The sequence below is a fragment of the Spea bombifrons genome, chromosome 4, assembly GCF_027358695.1.
Source record: "Spea bombifrons isolate aSpeBom1 chromosome 4, aSpeBom1.2.pri, whole genome shotgun sequence".
In the NCBI taxonomy this organism is placed as follows: domain Eukaryota; kingdom Metazoa; phylum Chordata; class Amphibia; order Anura; family Pelobatidae; genus Spea; species Spea bombifrons.
In genome coordinates this window covers 571140-595128 of record NC_071090.1, presented here as the reverse complement: position 1 = coordinate 595128, position 23989 = coordinate 571140, and the positions used below count along the sequence as shown (strand labels likewise).

General features: G+C 47.6%; 3 protein-coding genes across 3 annotated transcripts; 1 reads left to right on the top strand and 2 right to left on the bottom strand.

Annotated features, from left to right (window-relative positions):
- Positions 1-14665, top strand: GYS2 (glycogen synthase 2). Its single transcript, XM_053464703.1, has 16 exons — positions 1-335; positions 2555-2736; positions 3095-3286; positions 5223-5408; positions 6663-6807; positions 7033-7150; positions 8522-8642; positions 9428-9534; positions 9637-9696; positions 9789-9867; positions 10147-10260; positions 10738-10864; positions 12133-12228; positions 12787-12950; positions 13464-13544; positions 14269-14665. Exons 1-16 carry the CDS (start codon positions 215-217, stop codon positions 14491-14493), a joined length of 2118 nt encoding a protein of 705 aa, XP_053320678.1. The 5' UTR covers positions 1-214; the 3' UTR covers positions 14494-14665.
- An 823-nt stretch (positions 14666-15488) lies between these two features.
- Positions 15489-18806, bottom strand: SPX (spexin hormone). Its single transcript, XM_053464359.1, has 6 exons — positions 18437-18806; positions 17653-17733; positions 17516-17573; positions 17038-17100; positions 16418-16501; positions 15489-15823 (listed from the first exon to the last, which is right to left on the bottom strand). Exons 1-6 carry the CDS (start codon positions 18440-18442, stop codon positions 15765-15767), a joined length of 351 nt encoding a protein of 116 aa, XP_053320334.1. The 5' UTR covers positions 18443-18806; the 3' UTR covers positions 15489-15764.
- A 2149-nt stretch (positions 18807-20955) lies between these two features.
- Positions 20956-23912, bottom strand: GOLT1B (golgi transport 1B). The gene is made up of 5 exons (XM_053462569.1): positions 23755-23912; positions 23168-23259; positions 22626-22804; positions 22406-22487; positions 20956-21604 (listed from the first exon to the last, which is right to left on the bottom strand). Exons 1-5 carry the CDS (start codon positions 23777-23779, stop codon positions 21566-21568), a joined length of 417 nt encoding a protein of 138 aa, XP_053318544.1. The 5' UTR covers positions 23780-23912; the 3' UTR covers positions 20956-21565.
- Positions 23913-23989: the final 77 nt, after the last annotated feature.

The following is a 23989-nucleotide window of genomic DNA, read 5'->3' as shown; positions in this document are numbered from 1 at the left end:
TGGATCTCGCCGACCGTCAGCCTCGGTCCCAATCAGTCCACTTAACGCGTCCACGAGGGGTTTATCCGGCTGAAGCCTCGGATAATCCGGATCATCCAGAAAAAGTATCTTGGCTGAAGCTGGAGCTCGCAGACAGAATCTCACACAAGGGCCACAGGCTGAATGCTCCGCTCGGGGCCACGCTGAGCGCACGTTACAAGAGACTGCCGCAGAAATGCCCCTGAGCCGCTCCCTCTCCGTCAACTCGCTGAATGGCCTCCCTCAGTGGGACGAGGAAGAGCTTCCTGTGGAGGATTTGCTTTTATTTGAGGTCTCGTGGGAAGTCACAAATAAAGGTTGGTAACCCTTACATTGAGAGGGTGATGGATAAGTGGAACAGCCTCCCAGCAGGAGTGGTAGAGCCTAATACAGTGAGGGTGTTAAACACGCATGGGAGAGAGTGCTGTAAGAGAGAGCCTCTGAGATTGCATGGACTGCGGGGCATCGGGGCCGTTGACCGCGTCTCTGGAGCCAGTAGCTGACCTTGCTTTGCGTTTAGTTAAAAAGCCCCTGTGACCGGACGAGAGTCCTGGCCGGGACCTCGCTGGTTAATTGGAAGCCACGGTCCTGCAGAATGGAGTCAGAGAGCACGGGATCCAAAATAATGTGATTTCTACCGAAAATTGGTTCCGATTTAATGCTAATGAGACCCAAAACCCTGTTGGTGGTTCTGATTATCAGGTATTTACTGAGAGGGTGGTAGATAAGTGGAACAGCCTCCCAGCAGAGGTGGTAGAGGGTAATACAGTGAGGGGATTTAAACATGCATGGGATAGACATACGGCTCCTGAATCTAAGACGAGACCAACAACTGATTAAGGTTTCAGTCTTTACAGCAGGAGAAACGGGCCAACGGGGGCCGATCTGCCAGGGGGTCCTGGGTTCTTGATGCTGATCAATTATATGCCGGTTTAGGGTACCCCCGGGAGTATTAATGAAGCCTCTGTATCATTCCATGAGTCGTTACAGTAACTCTGTGATGTTCTGCAGCCAGTGTTTTTCCCACTAGGGGTCGCTCTCGCTCCACAGGGAGCTTTCTACGTTCCGTGTGAGATAAGAGCGCTGGACCGCCCCCCCACCCGCAGGGGTTTTTAGAGAGCATCCTGCCCCAAACAGAATTACCCCAAATTACAATTTTAAGCTCTTTGAGCGGAAACCTCCTTACCTGCAGTTTCTGTAAGTCAAATTATTATGTTACACGACATGTCCTATTTACCTACTTTGGCGCTATATAAATCATTAATAACACAAATTGTACAGCGCTACAGAGTATGATGGCGATATATAAATAATAATAACACACATTGTACATCGTTGTGGAGTATGATGGCGATATATAAATAATAATAATAACACACATTGTACATCGTTGTGGAGTATGATGGCGATATATAAATAATAATAATAACACACATTGTACAGCGCTGCGGAGTATGACGGCGATATATATATAATAATAACACACATTGTACAGCGCTGCGGAGTATGACGGCGATATATAAATAATAATAACACATTGTACAGCGCTGCGGAGTATGACGGCGATATATAAATAATAATAACACACATTGTACAGCGCTGCGGAGTATGACGGCGATATATAAATAATAATAACACATTGTACAGCGCTGTGGAGTATGACGGCGATATATAAATAATAACACACATTGTACAGCGCTGCGGAGTATGACGGTGATATATAAATAATAATAACACATTGTACAGCGCTGTGGAGTATGACGGCGATATATAAATAATAACACACATTGTACAGCGCTGCGGAGTATGACGGTGATATATAAATAATAATAACACACATTGTACAGCGCTGCGGAGTATGACGGCGATATATAAATAATAATAACACACATTGTACAGCGCTGCGGAGTATGACGGCGATATATAAATAATAATAATAACACATTGTACAGCGCTGCAGAGTATGACGGCGATATATAAATAATAATAATAACACATTGTACAGCGCTGCGGAGTATGATGGCGATATATGAATCAATAATAATAATATTTGATGAGATGGACCCGGCCGCATTCGCTTCCTAAAAATATTTAATAAAAACCTAATTTCTATAAATAAAAGCCTAAGAATTGAGGAACCCGGAAGGGCCAGCGATCTGCGATTGTTGCTGTCACGGCGTCACAGAATCTGTCTGTTCTACAGAAAGCGGGTAACGAGCATCACCGAGACCGGGAGGTAAAACGCTTCGGCCGTGAGAGCAGCCAACTTAAATTCCTGCTCTCAGGATCCGCAGGGTTATTCCTCCCCAGGAAACCAACTGCTCTGCTAAGTTCCCTTATCTTAAAACCATACAATTTCGGAAAAAAATCACTTTGATTATCAAACAAAAAGCAGCAGCTGCAGGAAGGTTACATGAATGAAAATGAAAGGAGCAGATTAACCTCTACCTCCTCTGCTGGGAGGCTGCCCCACCCCTCAGCCGCCCGTACTCCCTTGTAAACCTTTCTGTATGGAGAATCCGGTGTTTATTTGCAGTCGGAGGGATCTACACCGTCATCCAGACGAAAGCCAAGATCACGGCGGACGAATGGGGTGAAAATTACTTCATGATTGGTCCTTACTACGAGCAGAACGTCCGGACCCAGGTGGAGATCTGCGACCCTCCAATCCCATCTGTCGCCAAAGCTTTGGATTTGTTACGAGCCAAAGGGTCTCAGGTAAGAGATCTCCCTCTACGGGATTGGTCGACGTCTTAACAGCTCTCAGCCCTGATTTTAGGGGCCACAATGAATTAGCGCGAGAGGGTCGAGACCTCTCTGCTGGGTGAAGGATTAAAACATCCCATTAACCTCTTTAATCTGCTTTCCTCTCTATGTTTAGAAGTCATTGGCAAAGCGCTTCACGCGTTACATACAGGCCGCTGCGATGTATGTTCCGTATCACGCATGTATTCCGCACGCTTTCAGCATTTAGCAGTTTAGGGCAGTTTAAGTGTGTTTTTGGGGGGGGATTCTAGATTTCCGGTTATTTCAGTTTCCCATCGGCTCCGGCGTCTGATTATTTTGGCCCCCGCAGGTGTATTTTGGACGGTGGCTGATCGAAGGGAATCCCTACGTGATCCTTTTTGACATCGGTTCTTCTGCGTGGAACCTGGATCGCTGGAAAGGGGAGTTCTGGGAGGCGAGTAACATCGGGATTCCGTTCCACGACCGGGAAGCCAACGACGCTTTGATTTTTGGGTCACTGACCGCCTGGTTCCTAAAAGAGGTGAGTTTTTTGGGGTGTCGCCTACGATGGGGTAATAGTTGTGTGTCGGGTGTATTGCAAGGTCAATTAATGACTCAATTAATGACTCCTGTCTCTTTTACCAACTTCACATACAAACAAAATGGGTAGAAAGTCCTACAGGACCCTTTGTACAGCGCCGCAGAATATGATGGCAACATATAAATAATAAACAATAGTAATAAAGCACCTTGTAAAAGAAGCCAAACCGCCATTTTCTGTCTTCATTTCCCTCGGTCACTGCTGGGAGGGAGTCTTCTGACTTTTGGGACAATGTTATGGGGTATCATCTCCTGCCCTGAAGGGTTAAGCAGAGGTAGGTTTGGATCTTCTGGCCCTGGGCGGGGGGTATGGGGGCAAGTAAAGCCAAGTGGCCCCATCATCCCCCTCTCCATAACTCAAAAATGTAGTGACAGACATTTATTCACACACACACTTCAACAAACGTATACTCTCACGCTAACACACATACACATTCTTACACATCCCTGCTCATACACACGCTTACACACACTGCTCATACACACGCTTACCCATACACATACATGCTAACACACACTCACACATTGAGATTCATTCTAACACATACACATTCATGCTCATCCACACACTTACACATACAGATCCATGCTCATACACACACTCACACACACATATCCCTGCTCATTCACTCACATATCCCTGCTCATTCACACACACATATTCATGCTAACACACGCTTACACAGTAGCGTACCTAAAGGGGGCCGAGGGGGGGCGGTCCGCACCGGATGTCACTCATCGGGGGGGGTGCCCGGTGGCCCGACGGCCGCCTTACGCGGGTCCGCACCTTTCTGCTGTGGCGCCCGCGCACTGTGTGAGGAAACTCTTTTCCCGCGCAGAGGGGGCGGGCAGGAACCTGGGCGGGGAAAGACTTTCCTCATAGAGTGCGCGTGCGCCACAGCAGTAGGCTGCGGGCTCGCGTCTGGCGGGAGTTGGACCGCGTAGGCATCTGCACGGCCCGCCAGTGATGCTCGGCCGGCCCACGGACTAGTGAAATCTTCAAGAGAGGTAATGGGGTGAGGGAGAGTGAATGGTGAGTGGGTGAATGAATTTTAGTGAGTGGGTGAACGAATGAAAGTTAGTAAGTGGCACAGGCAGGCTCATTGGGGGCCAGAGGTGGCACAGATAGGCTGATTAGGGGGCAGAATTGGCATAGGAATGCTGATTAGGGGCAGAATTGGCATAGGAAGGCTGATTAGGGGGGGCAGAATTGGCACAGGCAGGCTGATTAGGGGCAGAAGTGGCACAGGCAGGCTGTTTCAGGGGCAAAGTTGGCACAGATAGGCTGTTTCAGGGGCAGACTTGGCACAGACAGACTGCTTCAGGGGCAGAGGTGGCACAGACAGACTGCTTCAGGGATAGTGGTGACACGGGCAGGCTGTTTCAGTGGCAGACTTGGCACAGATAGGCTGTTTCAGTGGCAGACTTGGCACAGACAGACTGCTTCAGGGGCAGAGGTGGCACAGGCAGACTGCTTCAGGGATAGTGGTGACACGGGCAGGCTGTTTTAGGGGCAGATGCCTACCACGTCACTGTCTGGCTTAGTGTATAGTAATGGGAGTTACGCTGGGCCATATCTGTTTAGTAAATGTAATTTACCAGTATTTTTTAAGATTTCTATTTTTTCCAGTTCACTAATGTTAAAAATTAGTGAAATATCTATTCTTGCCAACATTATTTTTTTGTGGGGGGGGAGTGCCACATACAGGATCCGCCCCGGGTGCCAAATACTCTAGGTACGTCCCTGCGGCGTACACATGGATATCCGTGCTCATACATGCACTTACACATACACTCTCATTCATGCAGTCATACATACTCCCTCCCCAACTGTGATGCGGAGGAATTGTGAAGATTAAAATTTTTGTATTTTTTAGCTCGCGGACCAATTCCAGGATAAGCCAAACATCCTGGCGCACTTCCATGAGTGGCAAGCAGGTGCGGGGTTAATTCTGTCTCGGTACAGGAAGCTCCCCGTGGCCACGATATTTACCACCCATGCCACGCTGCTGGGGAGATACCTCTGTGCTGCAAGCGTGGACTTCTACAACCGGCTGGACCAGGTAACAGATACCACATGTACCACGCCAAATCATAACCAATGGGATTATCTGCAAAGTGCACATAGCGGTGCAAAATGTAAGCAATTGCCATGGCAACCAATCCTACAGATTGCTCCAGATTTGCAGGTGAAACTGCAGATGTTAGCGCAGTTTTGGGGACAGTGTATGTGGATAGAGGGCCAGAGTTTAAGGGGCTGGCAGCAAATGTTCCACGGGGGAGGAGTCTGCTCGTGGCTCTGCAGGGGAGGAGTCTGCTAAGGGCTCTGTGGGCAAGGAGTCAGCTTGGGGCTCTGCAGGGGAAGAGGTAGCACAAGGCACTGTGGAGGGGGGGGATGGGCTGACGCAGGACTTAACTGCCTCTTGGCCATAAAAAGCTGATAATAATGCAGCCGAGGGCAGGACTGGGAGGATTAACCCCGCTCTGTCCAGTTGCCCTGCAGACTGCTCTCTGGGTTTAGAGGCCGTAATGAGGCTGCAGGACACCGACCACCAGCCCCGTATTCACTGGTGATGTCTCCTGCAAGTTGTCCGCCCCCGGCCCTCGCTTGGTGCAGGTTTGCGCTCTTTGTCAGCTGCATGTCTGTAAAGGTTACACGTCGTGCGGCGCGGGAGGCAGGAAGCCTCATTTGTCTGATTTTAGGCGAGTCACGTGTCTGACCTTCCGGATGGCAGACGTGGCATCTGGAAACAACCGCGAACTGCTGTCTGTCCGCGTCAGGCCACGAGGCTGGAGCCACGAACGCTCCTAACTGCATGGCCTTTGGGCAGAGGTGACCTTTCCGTAGCAGAGGAAGCCTCATTAGGACATCTGATCTCCCAGAACACGTTAACATTTGTCAGAACTAATAGTAAATGTCTGTACGAAGCGTCCACGAGCCTCTAAATACCAGCTGGGCTCGTCGAACATTCTGCCCCAAACGGGCCGTCACCAGGAGACCAAGGAGCACCCTCTACAGGGGTAATTGACACGCAGACAAAGATCCCTAAAACACCTAAAAAAAAATCCAACATTATGAGTTTATTCACAAAATATATTTCAGGTGCCTTACCAGCCGTGGCCAGAGGAGCTTACACTCTAAACAATACACTAAATACATGAATGTATCTGCTCTGATACATCATATCTCTGACATCACAGAGACAGCGGCGCAGTGGGTGGGGCATCTGGCCCCCTTGTTTGTTGCGGTTTGGGAAATTAGTTGTTTTTTTAATGCATTTGTTTCTATACGTTATTTTTTGTGGGATTTCCCGCAGTTTGATCTCGATCGAGAGGCCGGGGAGAGGCAGATTTACCATCGTTACTGCATGGAGCGAGCGTCTGTCCACTGCGCCCACGTATTCACCACCGTGTCCCAGATCACCGGCATCGAGGCGGAGCACATGCTGAAACGGAAGCCCGGTGAGGACATCCCGCTAGCAACCCCTGTGCATGCGCCATGATAACCCTAACCCCTGTGCATGCGCCACCCTAACCCCTGTGCGTGCGCCACGCTAACCCTACCCTCTGTGCATGCGCCACTCCAGGGCTGATATTCACTAGTATCAGAGGCATCTCGTGTACCTTTTTCCTGTGCTTGAAACTTCATGTTTTGTGGATATTTTTTCTAATTATTAATATTTTTAGATGTTATTACTCCAAATGGCCTCAATATCAAAAAATTCTCAGCCGTCCACGAGTTCCAGAACCTGCACGCGATGTATAAATCCCGGATCCAGGAATTTGTCCGCGGACATTTCTACGGGTATTTTACTTAGGAACTTTTACGATAATATATTGGAATAATACCGTATGGCCGTGATTTCATGAAATTATACTTTGGGGCAGAACGCCGCAGTCTGTAGGAACAGAAAATGATGGCTGCCCACGGAAGAAGAGTAAATGGATTATATTATTTTACTGGTATTATTATAGCACTGATTTATATTGTTGGTATTATTATATTAATGAATTATATTATTAGTATTATATTATCTGTATTATTATATTAATGAATTATATTATTGGTATTATTATATTATTGTTATTATATTAATGAATTATATTATTAGTATTATATTATCGGTATTATTATATTAATGAATTGTATTATTGGTATTATTATATTATTGGTATTATATTAATGAATTTATTATTGGTATTATATTAATGTATTATATTATTGGTATTATAGTAATGAATTATATTATTAGTATTATTATATTATCGGTATTATTATATTGATTATATTATTGGTATTATTAAATTAATGGATTATTTTAGTATTAGATTATCGGTATTAATGAATTATATTATTAGTATTATTATATTATTTGTTATTAATTATTTATATTAGTGTTATATTATCGGTATTATTAATGAATTATATTATTAGTATTATTATATTATCGGTATTATTATATTGATTATATTATTAGTATTATTATATTATCTGTATTATTATATTAATGATATTATTAGTATTATTATATTATCGGTATTATTATATTAATGAATTGTATTATTGGTATTATTATATTTGGTATTATTATATTATTGGTATTATATTAATGAATTTATTATTGGTATTATATTAATGTATTATATTATTGGTATTATAGTAATGAATTATTTATATTAGTGTTATTTTATCGGTATTATTAATGAATTATATTATTAGTATTATTATATTATCGGTATTATTATATTAATTATATTATTAGTATTATTATATTATCTGTATTATTATATTAATTATATTATTAGTATTATTATATTATCGGTATTATTATATTAATGAATTATATTATAAGATTTATTCTATTATCAGTAGTATTATATTACTGGGTTATATATTAGTGGTATTATTATTGTAATGAATTATATTATTGGTATTGTATTGTGATAAAAATACCGTGGCAGCCATTGAGTAAAATGTAGGCCAAATATATGAAAATACCTCAATTTATTTTTATGTGTCATTTTTTTCATACCCCTAAATCTTGGGGAATATTTGTCGAGTTTAGCCTTTTAAGTGATTTATTGTTAAAGTTGTTACATTTTCTCCGACACGGAACGTTCTAATTCCAGTTCCGTAATCCAGAAATGAATTTTTTCCCCCAAATAATCCTTCCAGACACCTGGATTTTAACCTGGAGAAGACGCTGTTTTTCTTCATCGCTGGGAGGTACGAATACTCCAATAAAGGGGCCGACATTTTCCTCGAGACGCTCTCCCGGCTCAACTTCCTGCTCCGGGTACTGTCTATTGATTCACGTAGCGCTATCATATTCTGCAGCGCAGTACAACGGGGTAACAAGGTTCCGAGTGTATTTATCATTAACCTGTTACTAGGCTGTTCTAAGCGGGATCAGTAAAGCGATAACACCCGGCGGCGCGGGGTCCGTCACGTGATTTATCCGTCTGTAGATTAAACTCATTTATTTGCCCTAAAACTGAGAAACGGGCTTCGTGGCCTCACAACTACCGACCCGTGAAAGCTTTCATTAACCTCCATCACGTTCCCCATCGCTGATAATCACCCAACGTCCAGATTAACTACGCGTGCGCTGATTGACGCGTGTCAGCCTCACCGGTCCGCGAGCCCCAGCGAGGGATTCCTCCTCCTCCTTTTCACCATCAGGATTTAGAATGGAAGCCGCTTACTCCAAAGCGATCGTTATAAATAATTTGCTTATTAATCAATCATTATTGTATCTCTTCCTGGTCCCGAAGGGTTAAGCTTTCAGTGTTTCTATTATCAGGTTGTTTCAACCAAATCCCAAGGGCCCCCAAAAAAGAGCCTGTTGTCACGGTAACAGATCACTTAAATAAAGTAATTCATTTTTTTTTTAGTTTTCTCAGCCTGAAACCGATTCAGTAAGAAGAATATTATCGGGGCCGAAATAAATAATTCTGCAAATTCTGCGACCATAACCTTTAGTATTTTATGGCATTGATATTATTAATAAATATTATAATATTAATAATTATTGGGTGAATCATTGATATGAATCAGTCGGTTTCTCTGTTTGATTGGCAGGTTCACCGGAGCGACGTCACCGTCGTAGTGTTTTTCATCATGCCGACAAAGACGGATAATTTTAACGTGGAGACGCTGAGAGGCCAAGCGGTCAGGAAGCAGCTGTGGTGAGGAGCCAGTGCCCCGACGCGATTTACACCACAAACAACCCCCCCCCCCCGGTGACACCAACTCCCGGCTCACGCGTTTCTCTTTGCTCGTTGCTTTAGGGACACGGCTCATTCCGTGAAGGAGAAGTTCGGGAAGAAGCTTTACGAGGCTTTGCTAAAGTGGGTGTTCGCTGTTCCTTCCCCAACTTCACAGGAATAAAACGTCTCCCCCGGAAAACGGCGGCAAGTTAACTCCTTATGTGTTTATTTAGGGGCGAAATTCCGGATCTGAACAAAATTCTGGACCGAGATGACTTGACGGTCATGAAAAGGGCGATATTCTCCACGCAGGTAACAGAGTAACTCGCCACGCAGGTAACAGAGTATCTCGCCATGCAGGTGACAGAGTATCTCGCCACGCAGGTAACAGAGTATCTCGCCACGCAGGTAACAGAGTATCTCGCCACGCAGGTAACAGAGTATCTCGCCAAGGAAATCTCTGCGCGTCCATACGCTCTGATTCCGGTGTCGGAATGTCCAGGCGACAGGGGGGCCGAGGTTCTTCTATATTGTATCGGGTACTCGGACTCATGATCTACATTCTGATGGCCCTCTCTTGGTTTTTGGCAGCGCCAGTCCCTGCCGCCGGTGACCACTCACAACATGGTGGACGACTCAGCGGACCCGATTCTGAACACCATCAGACGGATCGGACTTTTCAACAGCCGCTCAGACAGAGTAAAGGTTGGTCTCAGATAAAAACCACAATCCCTATCAGGCGTAAACCCAAAGTGTTGGTGGGACCATGATAATTGGGGAGGAATTACACCTGAAAATTAGAGGGGCTTACACTACATATACGAGAATAAATACCCTGCAATGTAATGGTGAGGTATTGCTGGGTACGGCTGAGTGGGGTTGAGTACTGGTGTGTAGGTTTAAGTACAGGTGGGTAAGGTTGAGTACAGGTGGGTATGGGTGAGTACAGGTGGATAGGGGTGAGTACTGGTGTATAGGGGTGAGTACAGGTGGGTAGGGGTGGATAGGGGGAGTACAGGTGTATAGGGGTGAGTACAGGTGTATAGGGGTGAGTACCGGTGTGTAGGTTTGAGTACAGGTGTATAGGGGTGAGTACAGGTGTATAGGGGTGAGTACCGGTGAGTACGGGTCAGTATACTTGCGTATAGCACCGGGTACACTGATGACTCTCTGTGACCGCAGGTGGTCGTTCACCCCGAGTTCCTGACGTCCACCAGTCCGCTGCTGCCGCTGGATTACGAGGAGTTCGTGCGCGGCTGTCACCTGGGGGTTTTCCCGTCTTACTACGAGCCCTGGGGGTACACGCCGGGTACGTCCCCCCCATTAACCCTCCGCAGGAATAAAAAGATTGAATCAGCAAAACCGTGAAGGATCGGCAGCAGAGCGTCTCCGCCTGACCGCGACGCCATCGCTCGTCTTATTGATCGGCTGAACGGGTCGTAAATCCAGAATTAGACGTCATTTAAAGCGAGGAAACCGCGAAGCCATTTATTACGCGGAAAAACTGCTCGGGCGAATTAATAATCCCCCCGTAATCATCAAGCGGCCCCCTCGGGGGAGACTTCGCTGTTAATTAATGGGATGCCGGGAATACTCCTACCCCCGGGGATTAAAGGGCAGGTTATGGGGGCTTCACATAGGGCGTGCGCGGCGGGTGCAGCCGTAAAGCAGGAGCCCCTCCGGATGGGGCTGCAGGGAGTCATGGGAGTTGTAGTTCAGCGAGCTTTTATTTAGGGGGCCTTCTGATGTTTCTGATGTGGAATTAGAGGCCGCGGAGGAGGACGTCACGCGTGTTACCTCTGCATGTCACACGTGTGATACTCATAGAAAACATGTCACACACACGGAGAGGTTAATCAGCCTCACGCCTTTTATACGCAAAGTTTTTGAGGTTAAAGACCTCGTTATTTGTCAAGTTGTCGCATTAATGACAGGTTTCTTGGAAATAATCTCCGGAAATTGTTTAGTGAAATCGATTCTAATGCGTTACGGGGGAGGAAAAAATCAGATTTAAAAATAGAGCGTGAAGCGCGGGATTGATTGCCGCTGGGTTAGAATTTATCTCGCGCGGCCGGCTCGGGGAATTAGTGATTCATTCAAGTGCTGGGACGCTGCTACCTACGTGAGACCCCGCTGGGTGGCAGATTAGGGCCCCCTGATCGTGGGGGGCAGCAGTGAGCGGTGGGGGCCCCTGGGCTCGGTATTAAAGCCGCACATTAACTCAAACACCACAATTCCAAGCAATTTCAAGAAAATCCCGTAATTCTGTTTTGCCCCAGGTTGGGGATTTGGTTGATTTTCTGTTGGGGGGTAAAGAGGGCAGCTGTCCAGGGAGCCCACCTCACACTCTGCCCTCACTCACACTCCCTTTAGTGGTACTTTTGTCAAGCCGCCCTGGGGGCCGGAGTCGATTTTTCTGGGCTGCTTGCGCTCTGCTGTTACGTTGGGGCAGGAATTTCTCTGCTGCCTGTCCCGGGGGGGGCGATCTCCGGAGGGTATCTGCCATGCACTGACCTGTCGGAGGGGGTAATGGCCTTTACTGCCCCCGGTATAACGATGCGGCGTGTCTTATTCCAGCCGAATGCACCGTGATGGGGATCCCGAGCGTCACGACCAACCTGTCCGGGTTCGGGTGCTTCATGCAGGAACACGTAGCCGACCCTGCTGCGTACGGTAAGAAGGTGGTGTGTCCTGCCATGTGGCACGTCTGTCCTGTCTATATCCCGTGTATATCCCATGTATGTCCCATGTATATCCCGTGTTTCCTGTGTATATCCCGTGTATATCCCATGTATATCCCGTGTTTCCTGTGTATATCCCGTGTATATCCCATGTATGTCTCGTGTGTATCCCATGTATGTCCTGTGTATATCCCCTGTATATCCTATGTATGTCCCATGTATATCTTGTGTATATCCCGTGTTTCCTGTGTGTATCCTGTGTATATCCCTGTATGTCCCATGTATATCCCGTGTTTCCTGTGTGTATCCTGTGTATATCCCATGTATATCCCATGTATATTCCGTGTTTCCTGTGTGTATCCTGTGTATATCCCATGTATGTCCCATGTATATCCCGTGTTTCCTGTGTGTATCCTGTGTATATCCCATGTATGTCCCGTGTATATCCCATGTATATCCCGTGTATATCTCCTGTATGTCCCATGCATATATGCCGCACAGACTGTGTATTTGGGGGTACGGGGTAACCGCTTGGTCTCCGTGCCGTTAGGAATATACATCGTGGACAGGCGCTTCCGCTCCCCGGACGAGTCGTGTAACCAGCTGACGCAGTTACTCTACGCTTTCTGCCAACAATCCCGTCGCCAGCGGATCATCCAGCGGAACCGGACCGAGCGGCTCTCCGACTTACTGGACTGGCGCTACCTGGGCCGAGTAAGAGGCTGACTTACACCCGGGGGCCCTCGGCACAAACACTCCCGTGGTCCCCGGGCCACGCTGGTGATGGTGGGGAGCGGTCCTGTAGCGAGCTGCTTGATTTATTTACAATGAAAAATGGTCTTATTCCCATAGCAACGAATGGAGTGGTCCAATCAGAAACATAGTATATATATATATAATAGTATAATATATAATAATAGTATAATATATATAAAATATATATTATATATATAATATATAATATATATAATAGTATAATATATAATAAATAAAGGCGTTTCCGGCCCTTTAATACCCGAGCCGGTTTTCCGCACCTTTTTTAATAAATAAGAAACACAAAAAAATGAAACACAAGAAATCGGACCTCATATAATTCCCAACAAACTTTTCTGATTTTTTTTTGTACTTTTTTAACTTATTTCAGAGTTTTCCTGTAAGTGAAATGTCAGTTATTTAGAATATGTGAGTTCCTCATAACCGATTTCCCCGTTATTTCCCGTCTATCAGTTTTATATGCATGCGCGACACCTTGCCCTCTGCAGGAGCTTCCCTGACCGCTTCCAAATGGAGCCCAGCGCCCCGCCAAAGGTAAGAGTCTTTTTTTTTTTTTTTGATACAAAGTCTGGATTTAAAGGGCCGCATTCTGCAGGTTTTTGGGCAACGGAATAAAAAACAGTTTTTTTGCAGTAAAACTTTCAAGCGAAAAAGGAATTTTATTCAATATTTTAGGAGCCGCCGCCGTAAATAACTTTCTACACTTCATTAGATCTCAGGATCAATAAGCCTATAAGATGTAGTGAAATCCTCGCGATGAGGTCAGAGCCTCGCTGTCAGCCCCGCGCATGTTCTCAAGGGGGGGGGGTGCTGAGGAAAAAGTGATTGTCATGGAAATGAGATTTATTTATGACATCAACATAATCCATACCGCTGTACAACAGGGAAACGTGAAATGGGGGGTGAGGAGGGGGACCCGTCAGAGACGCGACACAGGAGGGACATGAGAGGCTGGAGGGGGACAGATTTTGTCAGTACGGAGTTGCTAAAAACTTGTATTGAATTGGTTGCTACTGGGAGGCTGATAGATACGTGGAACAGCCTCCCTGCAGAAGTGGTATAGACATATGGCTCCTGAATCTAAGACGAGACCGACGACTGATTAAGGTTTGAAACAGGCGACTAGATGGGCCGCCGGGGGCCGATCTGCCCGCAGGTTCTAGGGTTCTGTGGTGAGAGAGTCTCTGTAGATGGAGGCTCAGGGTTGGCAGTGTGAGAGGTGACCCCGCGGCATTAACCCTTAACTTTCTTTCTGCAGACCGATGGCTTCCGCTTCCCGCGGCCTTCATCGGTCCCCCCGTCCCCCTCGGTCTCCCAGCATTCCACCCCCCACCACAGTGAAGATGAAGACGACGACGATGAGGAGGAGAGGTACGACGAAGACGAGGAGGCAGAGAAAGATCGGCAGAACATCAAATCCTTGTTTTCTCTCGAGCAAGCGCCTCACGGAAAGAAGAAAAAACACGGCGAGAACAGAAACTGAAACGTTGAGACATTTCCGAAAATATAGAAATTCCACGTTTAGAAATTTAGAGGTAAAAAAAAAGCTTTTTGTGAAAATCTACAGATATTTTAAATCCGCCTAAAACGCTCTTTTTCCGTTTCCCAAAACGAACATGAAACCCTAAAAAATAAAAAAAAGAAAGAAAGAAAAAGATTTTTGTTTTCTTAATTTTACCCTTTTTTCTGGGAATTTTCTTATATTATGTTATCTTTTATGGCATTTAGTTCTTCTCAGTGGTTATTAACCCCTAATTTCAACAATCAATTTATAACCCCCCCTCCCCCGACACGTCTCTTTCCGGGTTAATGGGGCAGAACTGATGGTTAAAGAGATGAAGATGAAGAGTCCGACCTTTCCTTAAAATACGGAATATCTGACAAGAAAAAAAACAACCACAAACATATTCCAGAATAAATCCGAAATAACTGAAAATAACTGAAAATAGCAAATTATTGAAGCAAAAGCCAAAGAACTTGATAATCCAGGACCTCAAAATGAGTGAAATTAACGCTAATCCATAATAATAATCATCAATAATTTATAAATACAATTATTTACACAGAAACCCCGAACCTGGCGGCAGAATGGCCCCCGGCGGCCCCCGTTTCTCCTGCTGTAAAGACTCAAACCTTAATCAGTCGTTGGTCTCATATTAGATTCAGGAGCCGTATGTCTATCCCATGCGTGTTTACCCTCGCTGTATTACCCTCTACCACTTCTGCTGGGAGGCTGTTCCACTTATCCACCACCCTCTCTATAAAGTAAACCGTGTAGTCAGTGTTTGATACGAAGCCTAATTTCAGTTAATATCAGGGAGGAGTTTCCAGGATTATTTAAAATAACGTCCGGATTCCGTTCATCGGGACGAAGGCAGAAAAAGTTCCTCGGAATCTCCTGCTTCCCAAGCCTCAAATCCCTATCCATTTATTCATTTATTAATAAAAATACGGAAACACCAAGAACGCCGCACACAAATGTATCCAAAATACCTCGGATTGACTTTATTGATCGGTTTCATGAAGAAAAATAAATATCGCATCGTTTGAATTTTCGGCGAGTTAAGCAGAAGTGAAGCGAGTCGCAGTGATGAGCGCGTAATGACGAGGCCGCCCGTGGCCGCTTTACTGGCGTGTTTTGGAAGTCTGCGAGGCGTTAGCGGGGTGCCGTCCGCGGAGCGCGGAGAGTTTCACATGGAACATTTTCACACGGAACGGGATTCGCGAGCAGCCGAGAACGCGGAGACGAGGAATTCACCAGCCGAAGAACCCGTCCGGCAGATACCCCGGCTGCTCGGCGGACTCGTCCTCGCCTGCGAGAAAAAAATCACGGGCATTAATAACGGCTGGCTGTCACGGTTACCGCATGTATCTCTGATACCCCCGGAGGGCATGAGAAGAACCCCCACCTTTCAGAAATATTGCCCCATTCTACACAGACATTTTTGGAATAAATAACACTAAAAATCTCTTTTTAGATATTCTGGAGTTACCCTCCTGCCGTCTCCTCTGCCCAGTTACCCTCCTGCCGTCTCCTCTGCCCAGTTACCCTCCTGCCGTCTCCTCTGCCCAGTTACCCTCCTGCCGTCTCCCCTGCCCAGTTACCCTCCTGCCGTCTCCTCTGCCCAGTTACCCTCCTGCCGTCTCCTCTGCCCAGTTACCCTCCTGCCGCCTCCTCTGCCCAGTTACCCTCCTGCCGTCTCCTCTGCCCAGTTACCCTCCTGCCGTCTCCTCTGCCCAGTTACCCTCCTGCCGTCTCCTCTGCCCAGTTACCCTCCTGCCGTCTCCCCTGCCCAGTTACCCTCCTGCCGTCTCCCCTGCCCAGTTACCCTTCTGCCCTTTTGGGGGGAATTGGCGTTATTTATGTATTTATACCCCCGGCGGGTTCTGGGTGTTTAGGAACTCACCCTCTTCTCGGGCTTTCTGGAGGGAGCTCAGGAACATCGCCGCGGCCTCCGAGATGGTGATCGGACTCGTGTTCCTGCGCGTCTCTAGAAAACGACAAAACCATAAATTGGATTTAGACAGATTGTGAAATAAACATAAATAACCGAAAGCTTAGACCGCTCCGGATTAACGGGGGTTAAAGGGCAGGAAGCCCCACGGATCAGCCCCCCCCCGTATAGCGACGCTGATTACATCATAGAAATCATTACATCATTATAAAGACCAAACTGTCTGAGCTGGAGGCGCCGATGCCCATTATGTGCCCCACGCCAGTCACATGACTGCTTTCCGTGCGATCTCATTGGGTGACAGCAAATCATCTTGGAATGATGTGTTTTTTTTTAAATATATTTTATTTTCAAATTTGAATAATGTCATCGAGATGCTTCCTATAATAAATATCACTTTGTTACTTTGTTATAAGAAGCATCTGGGTGAAATGAATCAGATTCCAAAACAAAATGTAAAAAAAAATGTACTAACTTCCGGGGGGGGTTAAAGAAAATTTGGAAAAAGGGGTGAAAATGTGACAGTAATTTGTGGGATAAATAAACGTTCTGTAATATTATAGAGGAATTACCCAGCTGCAGCCGGTCGTAAAGGTCTTTTCTTTGGCTTTCATCGGAAATAAATCTGCGTCCCTCTGCGAGAAAAAATAACAATCATTTACAGCCGATCTCTGGCATAAATATCCCCAAAAACAGCCGGGATTGTTTATAATCATCAGAATATTATAGATTTATATTTTTATATATATATATAACCAGCGTAATAATTTTCAACATAAAAAAAACCCCAACTTGCGAAAATCTGAGAATATAAATTTTTTTAAGAATTAAAAAAAAAAATTCTACACGTTTTGATGACGTCATAATTTTCAGGAGTAAACGTGTCGCCGGCGGAGGAAACCTGCGAGAGCCGCGGGACCGGTCCCTCTCTGTCTCATAAGTGAAACACGAAGGATCCGGGGGGCTCGGGATCCTTAACTTTGTTAAAACGTTTCCGCGCCGGTAACCGCGTGAAATAATCGTTATTTTAGTTAAAGCCGTTTTACTCACGGGCCCCCTTCAGATACAGCATGGCCTGCGGGGTCCAGTTTCTCCTCTGGAAATGGTTCTTCCGTAAAGAAAGGAAAGAAGACGTTAGAGAGCGCGAGAGAATCCTGGCCACGTAATTAAAGGAGACAAGCGGGTACCTGGGAGATCCCCCCCGAGGGGCCGAGCATGGACGCCGCCAGCAGCAGGATCAGGACGCACGTCGTATGAGAGCTGAAGTCCTGAAAACACAGCGAGAAACATAACGTGACCTTAATAAATCTCTCCGGATGTCTCGCTCGGCGGCTGAGCTGTCGCTTATTATCCGGTACATTAACCGGAGAGCGGAACCGAAACGGGGAGAAAAAAGAGATTCCCCGCTGCCGAGTCTCCAGCCTGATTCCCCATAAAACATCGCTTTATCCCCCTAAATTTAACAAAATAGATACAAATAAATAAAAGAAGTGACGCAGCCGACGCGGGACCATGTCTGGAGATCAAACAGTTAAAAAGAATTGTTCATACGGCTAAAAAAAAGAGATTTAACAAAAAAATATATATTTCTTAAAAAACTAAAATTATGGCTTAATTTATGATACTCTTACCCCCCCAAAAAAAGTCTTCTTAAAGGAAAAAAAATCAAAGTAAAAAGAAAAATATCACGAAATGACGTTTGATAATCAGAATTTGTGACTTTAAATCTTTTTTGACGGTATGATATTAGCAAATAAATTCAGTGAATAATTGGATTAATCGCGTCATGAAAGATTTCAATAAATGTCGTATATTTAGGGGAAAATAAAGTACTTGAAAAGATGCAGATTTTTTTTTTTTAAATAGTTCTATTTTCTGTTAAGTCTCCGTTTACGCCCCGGGCGATACATTTTGCGGGTAACTTGTTAATGTTGTTACATTGTTACCGGGGGCAGCACGTCGGGGACTCACCTTCATCCTGCTTTGTCCTGGGGCAGCTGGAGCGGAGGATGCCTGTGCCCACCTACCCCGCTCGGCGCCGGGTTTTAAACCATCGGAGGGCAGATCTCCTCCCTTCTCCCGTCCCGGGGATTAATCTGTAGTGATGGGACCTCGTGTCAGCCCCGGAGACGGCGAGGAGGACGCCCCGATGGCTCCTCCTTGGGGCTTTTTCCATCCCAGGGCGGTGATTGACGGGTGGACATTACAAGCTGCCATATTCCGAAGACATCAACTTCATCCTCGCCCCCTCTGACCAATCACCTGTCACCGCTTCGCCGGGTGATCGATATCCGCGGCTCCGAGCTAAAGGTGATTCAGATAATGAGCCGCGATTTTACTAACTGACCGTCACTCACAATCACTGCACCGGACCTCAATGGGTTAAAGCCAGGTCTAAGGGCCCACGAGAGGATTTTAACTCTTCGCCTACAAGAGACGAGCTCAAACCACTTATCAGAAACCCAACGGACCACCGCCTGACGCCAATAAACAATCCCTGCGGGGTTAAAGGGTTAAAACAAAGAAAAGGAGAGACGCTTTTTGCTTTTTCATCCAAAATGTTTTATTTTAGTTTTGAAATATGAAATATATAATCTGAGGGGCTCTAATATTATATAAAATGAAAAAACCCCAGAGACCGGAATCGAACACTAGAGGGTCAGAGGCTGAGGTGGAACAGAAGGAAGTTTTAAGTTACTGAGAGGGTGGTGGATAAGTGGAACAGTCTCCGAGCAGAGGTGGTAGAGGGTAATACAGTGAGGGGATTAAACATGCATGGGATAGACATACGGCTCCTGAATCTAAGACGAGACAGTGGGAGAAGCAGCAAATAGACGGGCCGACGGGGGCCGATCTGCCGGGAGACTCCAGGTTTCTATGTGTTGCAGAAAACATTAAAATCAATCGGTTTCATTTAGGGAAATATATGGCAGCAGATTTTATTCTTATTTATTATCGATCAATTTTAACGACATCGTCATATTCTGCAGCGCTGCGCAATTCCACGCGGGGAGCCCATAAATCCCGGACGTTACGTTTTAACGGCACCGCAGCAGATGCGACTAATTCTGCCGCCAGCCATAAATCACTGGAAACAACCCTATTAGTGTATGAGCGTTACCACGGAAACGCCAAAAGCTCCCCCGCGGCCCGTCGCACCATCGGACCTTTAAACGCTCGTTCTCTCTTCCAAAGCCGCCTGGGGCAGCTCTGCGGACGGACGGTACCGGGTGATCCCGACAGATTCCACGCCCGACACCGAGATCAGCTGCATGCAGATCCGCGCATGTATCAGCTGTCCGCACACATCGCAGCAAATGCAGAAACCGCACCGGAGATAAGAAAAGATAGCGATTCCTCCTCCTACGACAGCGGACGGACGCCTGGCACCGGAAACCCTCCCGGAACCGCAGCCGGCCCTAGAACCGCAGCCGGCCCTAGAACCGCGCTCAGCCCTAGAACTGCAGCCGGCCCTAGAAGCGCAGCCGACCCTAGAAGCGCAGCCGACCCTAGAACCGCAGCCGGCCCTAGAACCGCACTCGGCCCTAGAACCGCACTCAGCCCTAGAACCGCAGCCGGCCCTAGAACCGCGCTCAGCCCTAGAACCGCAGCCGGCCCTAGAACCGCGCTCAGCCCTAGAACCGCAGCCGGCCCTAGAAGCGCAACCAGTCCGAGAACCGCAGCCGGCCCTAGAACCGCGCTAAGTTTGGGACAGCACCCCTGGAACCGCGCATAAGAAAGTGAAGGATTCGTCGCAGGGGTCCGGGGTAAAACCTGAAAACAAGCGCCAGAGAACCGCGTTCCAGTAACCAAGTCCTAATACCCCGGGCCGGATCGATATAAATGCACTCCGGACCCCAGAGAGGGGCTCGTCCGCAGAGACCGCAGGAAAACAGTGACAAATCGAGCATTTAACCCCCAAATCCAGACCAAACTAAACCCCGGAACCTGTATACGGTATAACCCACAGAACGCTATTCGCAGAGGATTCAGCGGCTACAAGTCCCAGCATCCTCAGCCAAAGCATCGTTACATGCGCTCTGGATCCTTTTTCTGCATTATATGCATTTAATAATCTGTTCCTTTTAATAAGTCGGTGGTTTTAACGGTTTTTGGAACAGGGAACGAGGGCCGGGCTCGCCCGCTCAGCGCACCCATTGGTCACCTTCGGCTTTATCCTCAAGGCCTGCGAAACGCAACAAAACACACAAAATACCCCAAAAACGATATAATAAGGGATAAGAAATTTATTCAATTCCAATTTTACCCCCAAAACGCCGTCCGGCAGCAGAGAGACGACGGCTGCGCCCCTGGTGAACCCCTCCCCCCAAACAGACGCTCACCACGAGCGCATCCCCAACGCGTTGCAAGCAGCAACACACAGGGCTGTCCGGCCTCCGCCCCGGAGGGCCACAAAACAGCTGGGTTTCAGCGATAAGCACAGGAGCCGCATGTGAAGAGCCGGCAGAACACGTTACAAGACAGATCACCAGAGTAACACGTTTATTTCTCGGCTGGGAGTGATAGGGGCTTTTCAGGGGATGGATCATAACGACTCGGACTGGATCAGAGACGCGGTCCCCATTCCCGATACGCGACGTCGCACCGTCCGGAACGTTCTCTGCGAATAACGAATCGGCGAGTATTTACAGGCGAGCGGCTCGGTCACCGACCGCTTACAACACAAACAAGCAGTTTCCCCGCAGCCCCTCCGAGCGAGCAGACGATCGTCACCACATGTACAAAATCTGCTTTTATTCGCACAATAATAATAACCCAGGTTTCTTATTTTAATCTTTTTTTTTTTGTTTTCTTAAAAACGCCGCGGCCCGTCACGTTTCACGCATCATGTTTCACGCATCACGTTAAAGTCTCTCGTGCTTCATCCGCGTTTCCATAAATAAAATGAAATCCTGTTATGTTCCCGGATCCGCCGGAAGCTTCCGGAGACGGTTCATCCGACGGCTCGCGGGCTGCAGTCTGCCCCACATACTGAGTTCTAATGCATGATGCGGACCCTCGGCTGGAAAGTAACAGGTTAATCTTGGTTTGCACTTTCCTGGCAGAAAGGTGCGTGTAAATAGCGTGTGCGCCGGTCTGTTATACCATGTTGTTACTCTCGCCAACTTTGTCTACAAGCTGAAAAACAAACAAACAGGTGTTAACAACAAGAGAGGCGTCCAACAGACACGCAGACATACAAGAGGCACTCGCCCGACAGACACACAGACACACACACATACATACAAGAGGTGCGCCCGGCAGACACACAGACACAGACACACAGACACACACATACAAGAGGCGCGCCCGGCAGCTTTCAGCAAAGTGAAGTAAAGGACACACGATGTTTATTCCGCACGCAGAAGGTTATGTGTATGATGCTGGGTGACCTCCTACCGTTATGTGAACACGCGGTACACGCATTACACGCAAACACGCATTACACGCAGGGTGCAGGAGGAAGGGAACAATTCATGCCGTAATACGTAAAAGGTAAACCTTCTTCCCCTGAGATCTCCGCAGAGGTTTGGCAGCCGCTCGGAGATAAAACGCGCAGACTCGGGATATTTAAGGCCGAATATTCTCTTCCCGTCCCGTCATATAACCCCGTAGGGGGGGGCGTTTAAATGATAAATAAATATAAATACGGCATGCATTAAGAAGAGAGTGGAACTGACCATTACTCGGGAAATCCTTCTCACTTAGGACAGCTTTGCACAAAAACAGTAAAAAAAAAAAAAAAAAAAAAAAAGGTTTTTGTAAACACTAAAACGGGATAAAACAGCGGCCGTACGGCGCTACTGCTACGGCAGAGACATAGTATGTACCCCTCTCTCCGAACCCAGCAGCAATAATACGCAGCCAATGAACGGTAACGTCTTCACGGCAAAACCGAGTAATACAAGGTCGGGGGAGGGGGGTTGGGGGGGTTCTTACCGAACTGATTCCGGGTAAATTGAGGAGCGACCCCAAGACGGGTATTCTTCGGATGAAGCCGACGACCACCGGAAAAAAGCCCCTTTAACAAGAAAGAAGGTGAATTAATAACTCAAATCATTGAACGCGATATTCACGGGGAGCGAGATTTGGGGGTAAAGGCCGGGGGGGGCTGCATTCACTCCGGCCCCCGGCAGACGGGACCCCCCAGAAATATTACCTGAAGAGCAGAAAGAAGCCGTAGATTTCGAGGACCATCCCTATTAAAGGCCACCCGATGAGGACGACGAGGACCCCGCCGAGGAAGAAGCCGGTGGCTTTAGCTTTATGTTTCTGGAAGAAGAAGCGGAACGTTCTCTCCAAGCCGATGACGAAGGCCAAGCCGGCCACGAACAGCACCTGCGGGGGGCGACACCGAGAAGGCGGTAAACACCCCGACGGGGGGCAATATCTACACATCCGGGGGGGCGACACCGAGAAGGCGGTAAACACCCCGACGGGGGCAATATCTACACATCCGGGGGGGGCGACACCGAGAAGGCGGTAAACACCCCGACGGGGGCAATATCTACACACCCGGGGAGGGGGGACAACACAATGCAACGCGGCTCCAGGCAGGGTTTCCGGACACCAAGCCCCCCCGTCAATAATTAAAAACCCTCAACGGTAATTAACGGGAATTAAGTATTAATTCAGACGCCGAGGTCAGCGCGACAACCAGGAGAGCGGGCGAGAGCGGGCGAGAGCGGGCGAGAGACTCACATTCCCAATCGCCAGCAGAGCTTTATCGAAGAAGAGCAGCATCCCGAAAAACAGAAAGAAGACCCCGAAGCCGGTGAGGCCCATCCCGATCTCTGCAAACGAGAACAAACAGCCGGGGTTAGCGATCTGCTAAACGGCGCGCGGCCCCTAACCGGATAAATCCCACAATGCGGGGTGGGGGAGAGCGGGGAGAGTTGGCGGGGAGTTAAAAACCTTTCAGCACATAAATATGACCGGCCGGGGGACGGGACGCGCATGCATATATCGGGGTGTATGCTGGAGGGGGGTATATCGGGGTGTATGCTGGAGGGGGGTATATCGGGGTGTATACTGGAGGGGGGTATATCGGGGTGTATGCTGCAGGGGGGTCTATCGGGGTGTATGCTGCAGGGGGGTATATCGGGGTGTATGCTGCAGGGGGGTATATCGGGGTGTATGCTGCAGGGGGGTATATCGGGGTGGATGCTGCAGGGGGGTATATCGGGGTGTATGCTGGAGGGGGGTATATCGGGGTGTATGCTGGAGGGGGTGTATGCTGGAGGGAGATATATCGGGGTGCTCTTTGTCTCCCCCTCTACCCCGCTCACTCTGGGTGTCTGTTAGAGAGATCATTCTGATGCCGGGGCGTCTCTCAGGCTGGAGGCGGCCGGGGTCGGGGCGACTGGCGGGCTAGAGGCGGCTGTCAGTCCGGGAGAGGTTCCTGCAGTGGCCACGTCTTCCGGAAACACGCAGCGCGTTCCAGCCGGGTGCCTCCAGCCAGCCAATCATCGACGAGGTCAGTGTCAGCAGACAGCTAATCGGCTGTATGGTTGGGATCTCTTG

Excerpts from the sequence above, each read along its gene's own strand:
- SPX (XM_053464359.1), bottom strand. Across the intron at positions 17,101-17,515 it reads GCTGTATCTGAAGGGGGCCC|AGGGACGCAGATTTATTTCC; the intron begins GTGAGTAAAACG and ends TTTTTCTCGCAG. Across the intron at positions 16,502-17,037 it reads TTACGACCGGCTGCAGCTGG|AGACGCGCAGGAACACGAGT; the intron begins GTAATTCCTCTA and ends GTCGTTTTCTAG.
- GOLT1B (XM_053462569.1), bottom strand. The coding sequence starts at position 23,779 with ATGATCTCTCTAACAGACACCCAGA. Across the intron at positions 23,260-23,754 it reads CTCTCTAACAGACACCCAGA|AGATCGGGATGGGCCTCACC; the intron begins GTGAGCGGGGTA and ends TCTCGTTTGCAG. Across the intron at positions 22,488-22,625 it reads GGCTTCTTTCTGCTCTTCAG|GGGCTTTTTTCCGGTGGTCG; the intron begins GTAATATTTCTG and ends TTCTTGTTAAAG.
- GYS2 (XM_053464703.1), top strand. The coding sequence starts at position 215 with ATGCCCCTGAGCCGCTCCCTCTCCGTCAACTCGCTGAATGGCCTCCCT. Across the intron at positions 2,737-3,094 it reads TACGAGCCAAAGGGTCTCAG|GTGTATTTTGGACGGTGGCT; the intron begins GTAAGAGATCTC and ends TGGCCCCCGCAG. Across the intron at positions 8,643-9,427 it reads GGCTCAACTTCCTGCTCCGG|GTTCACCGGAGCGACGTCAC; the intron begins GTACTGTCTATT and ends TTTGATTGGCAG.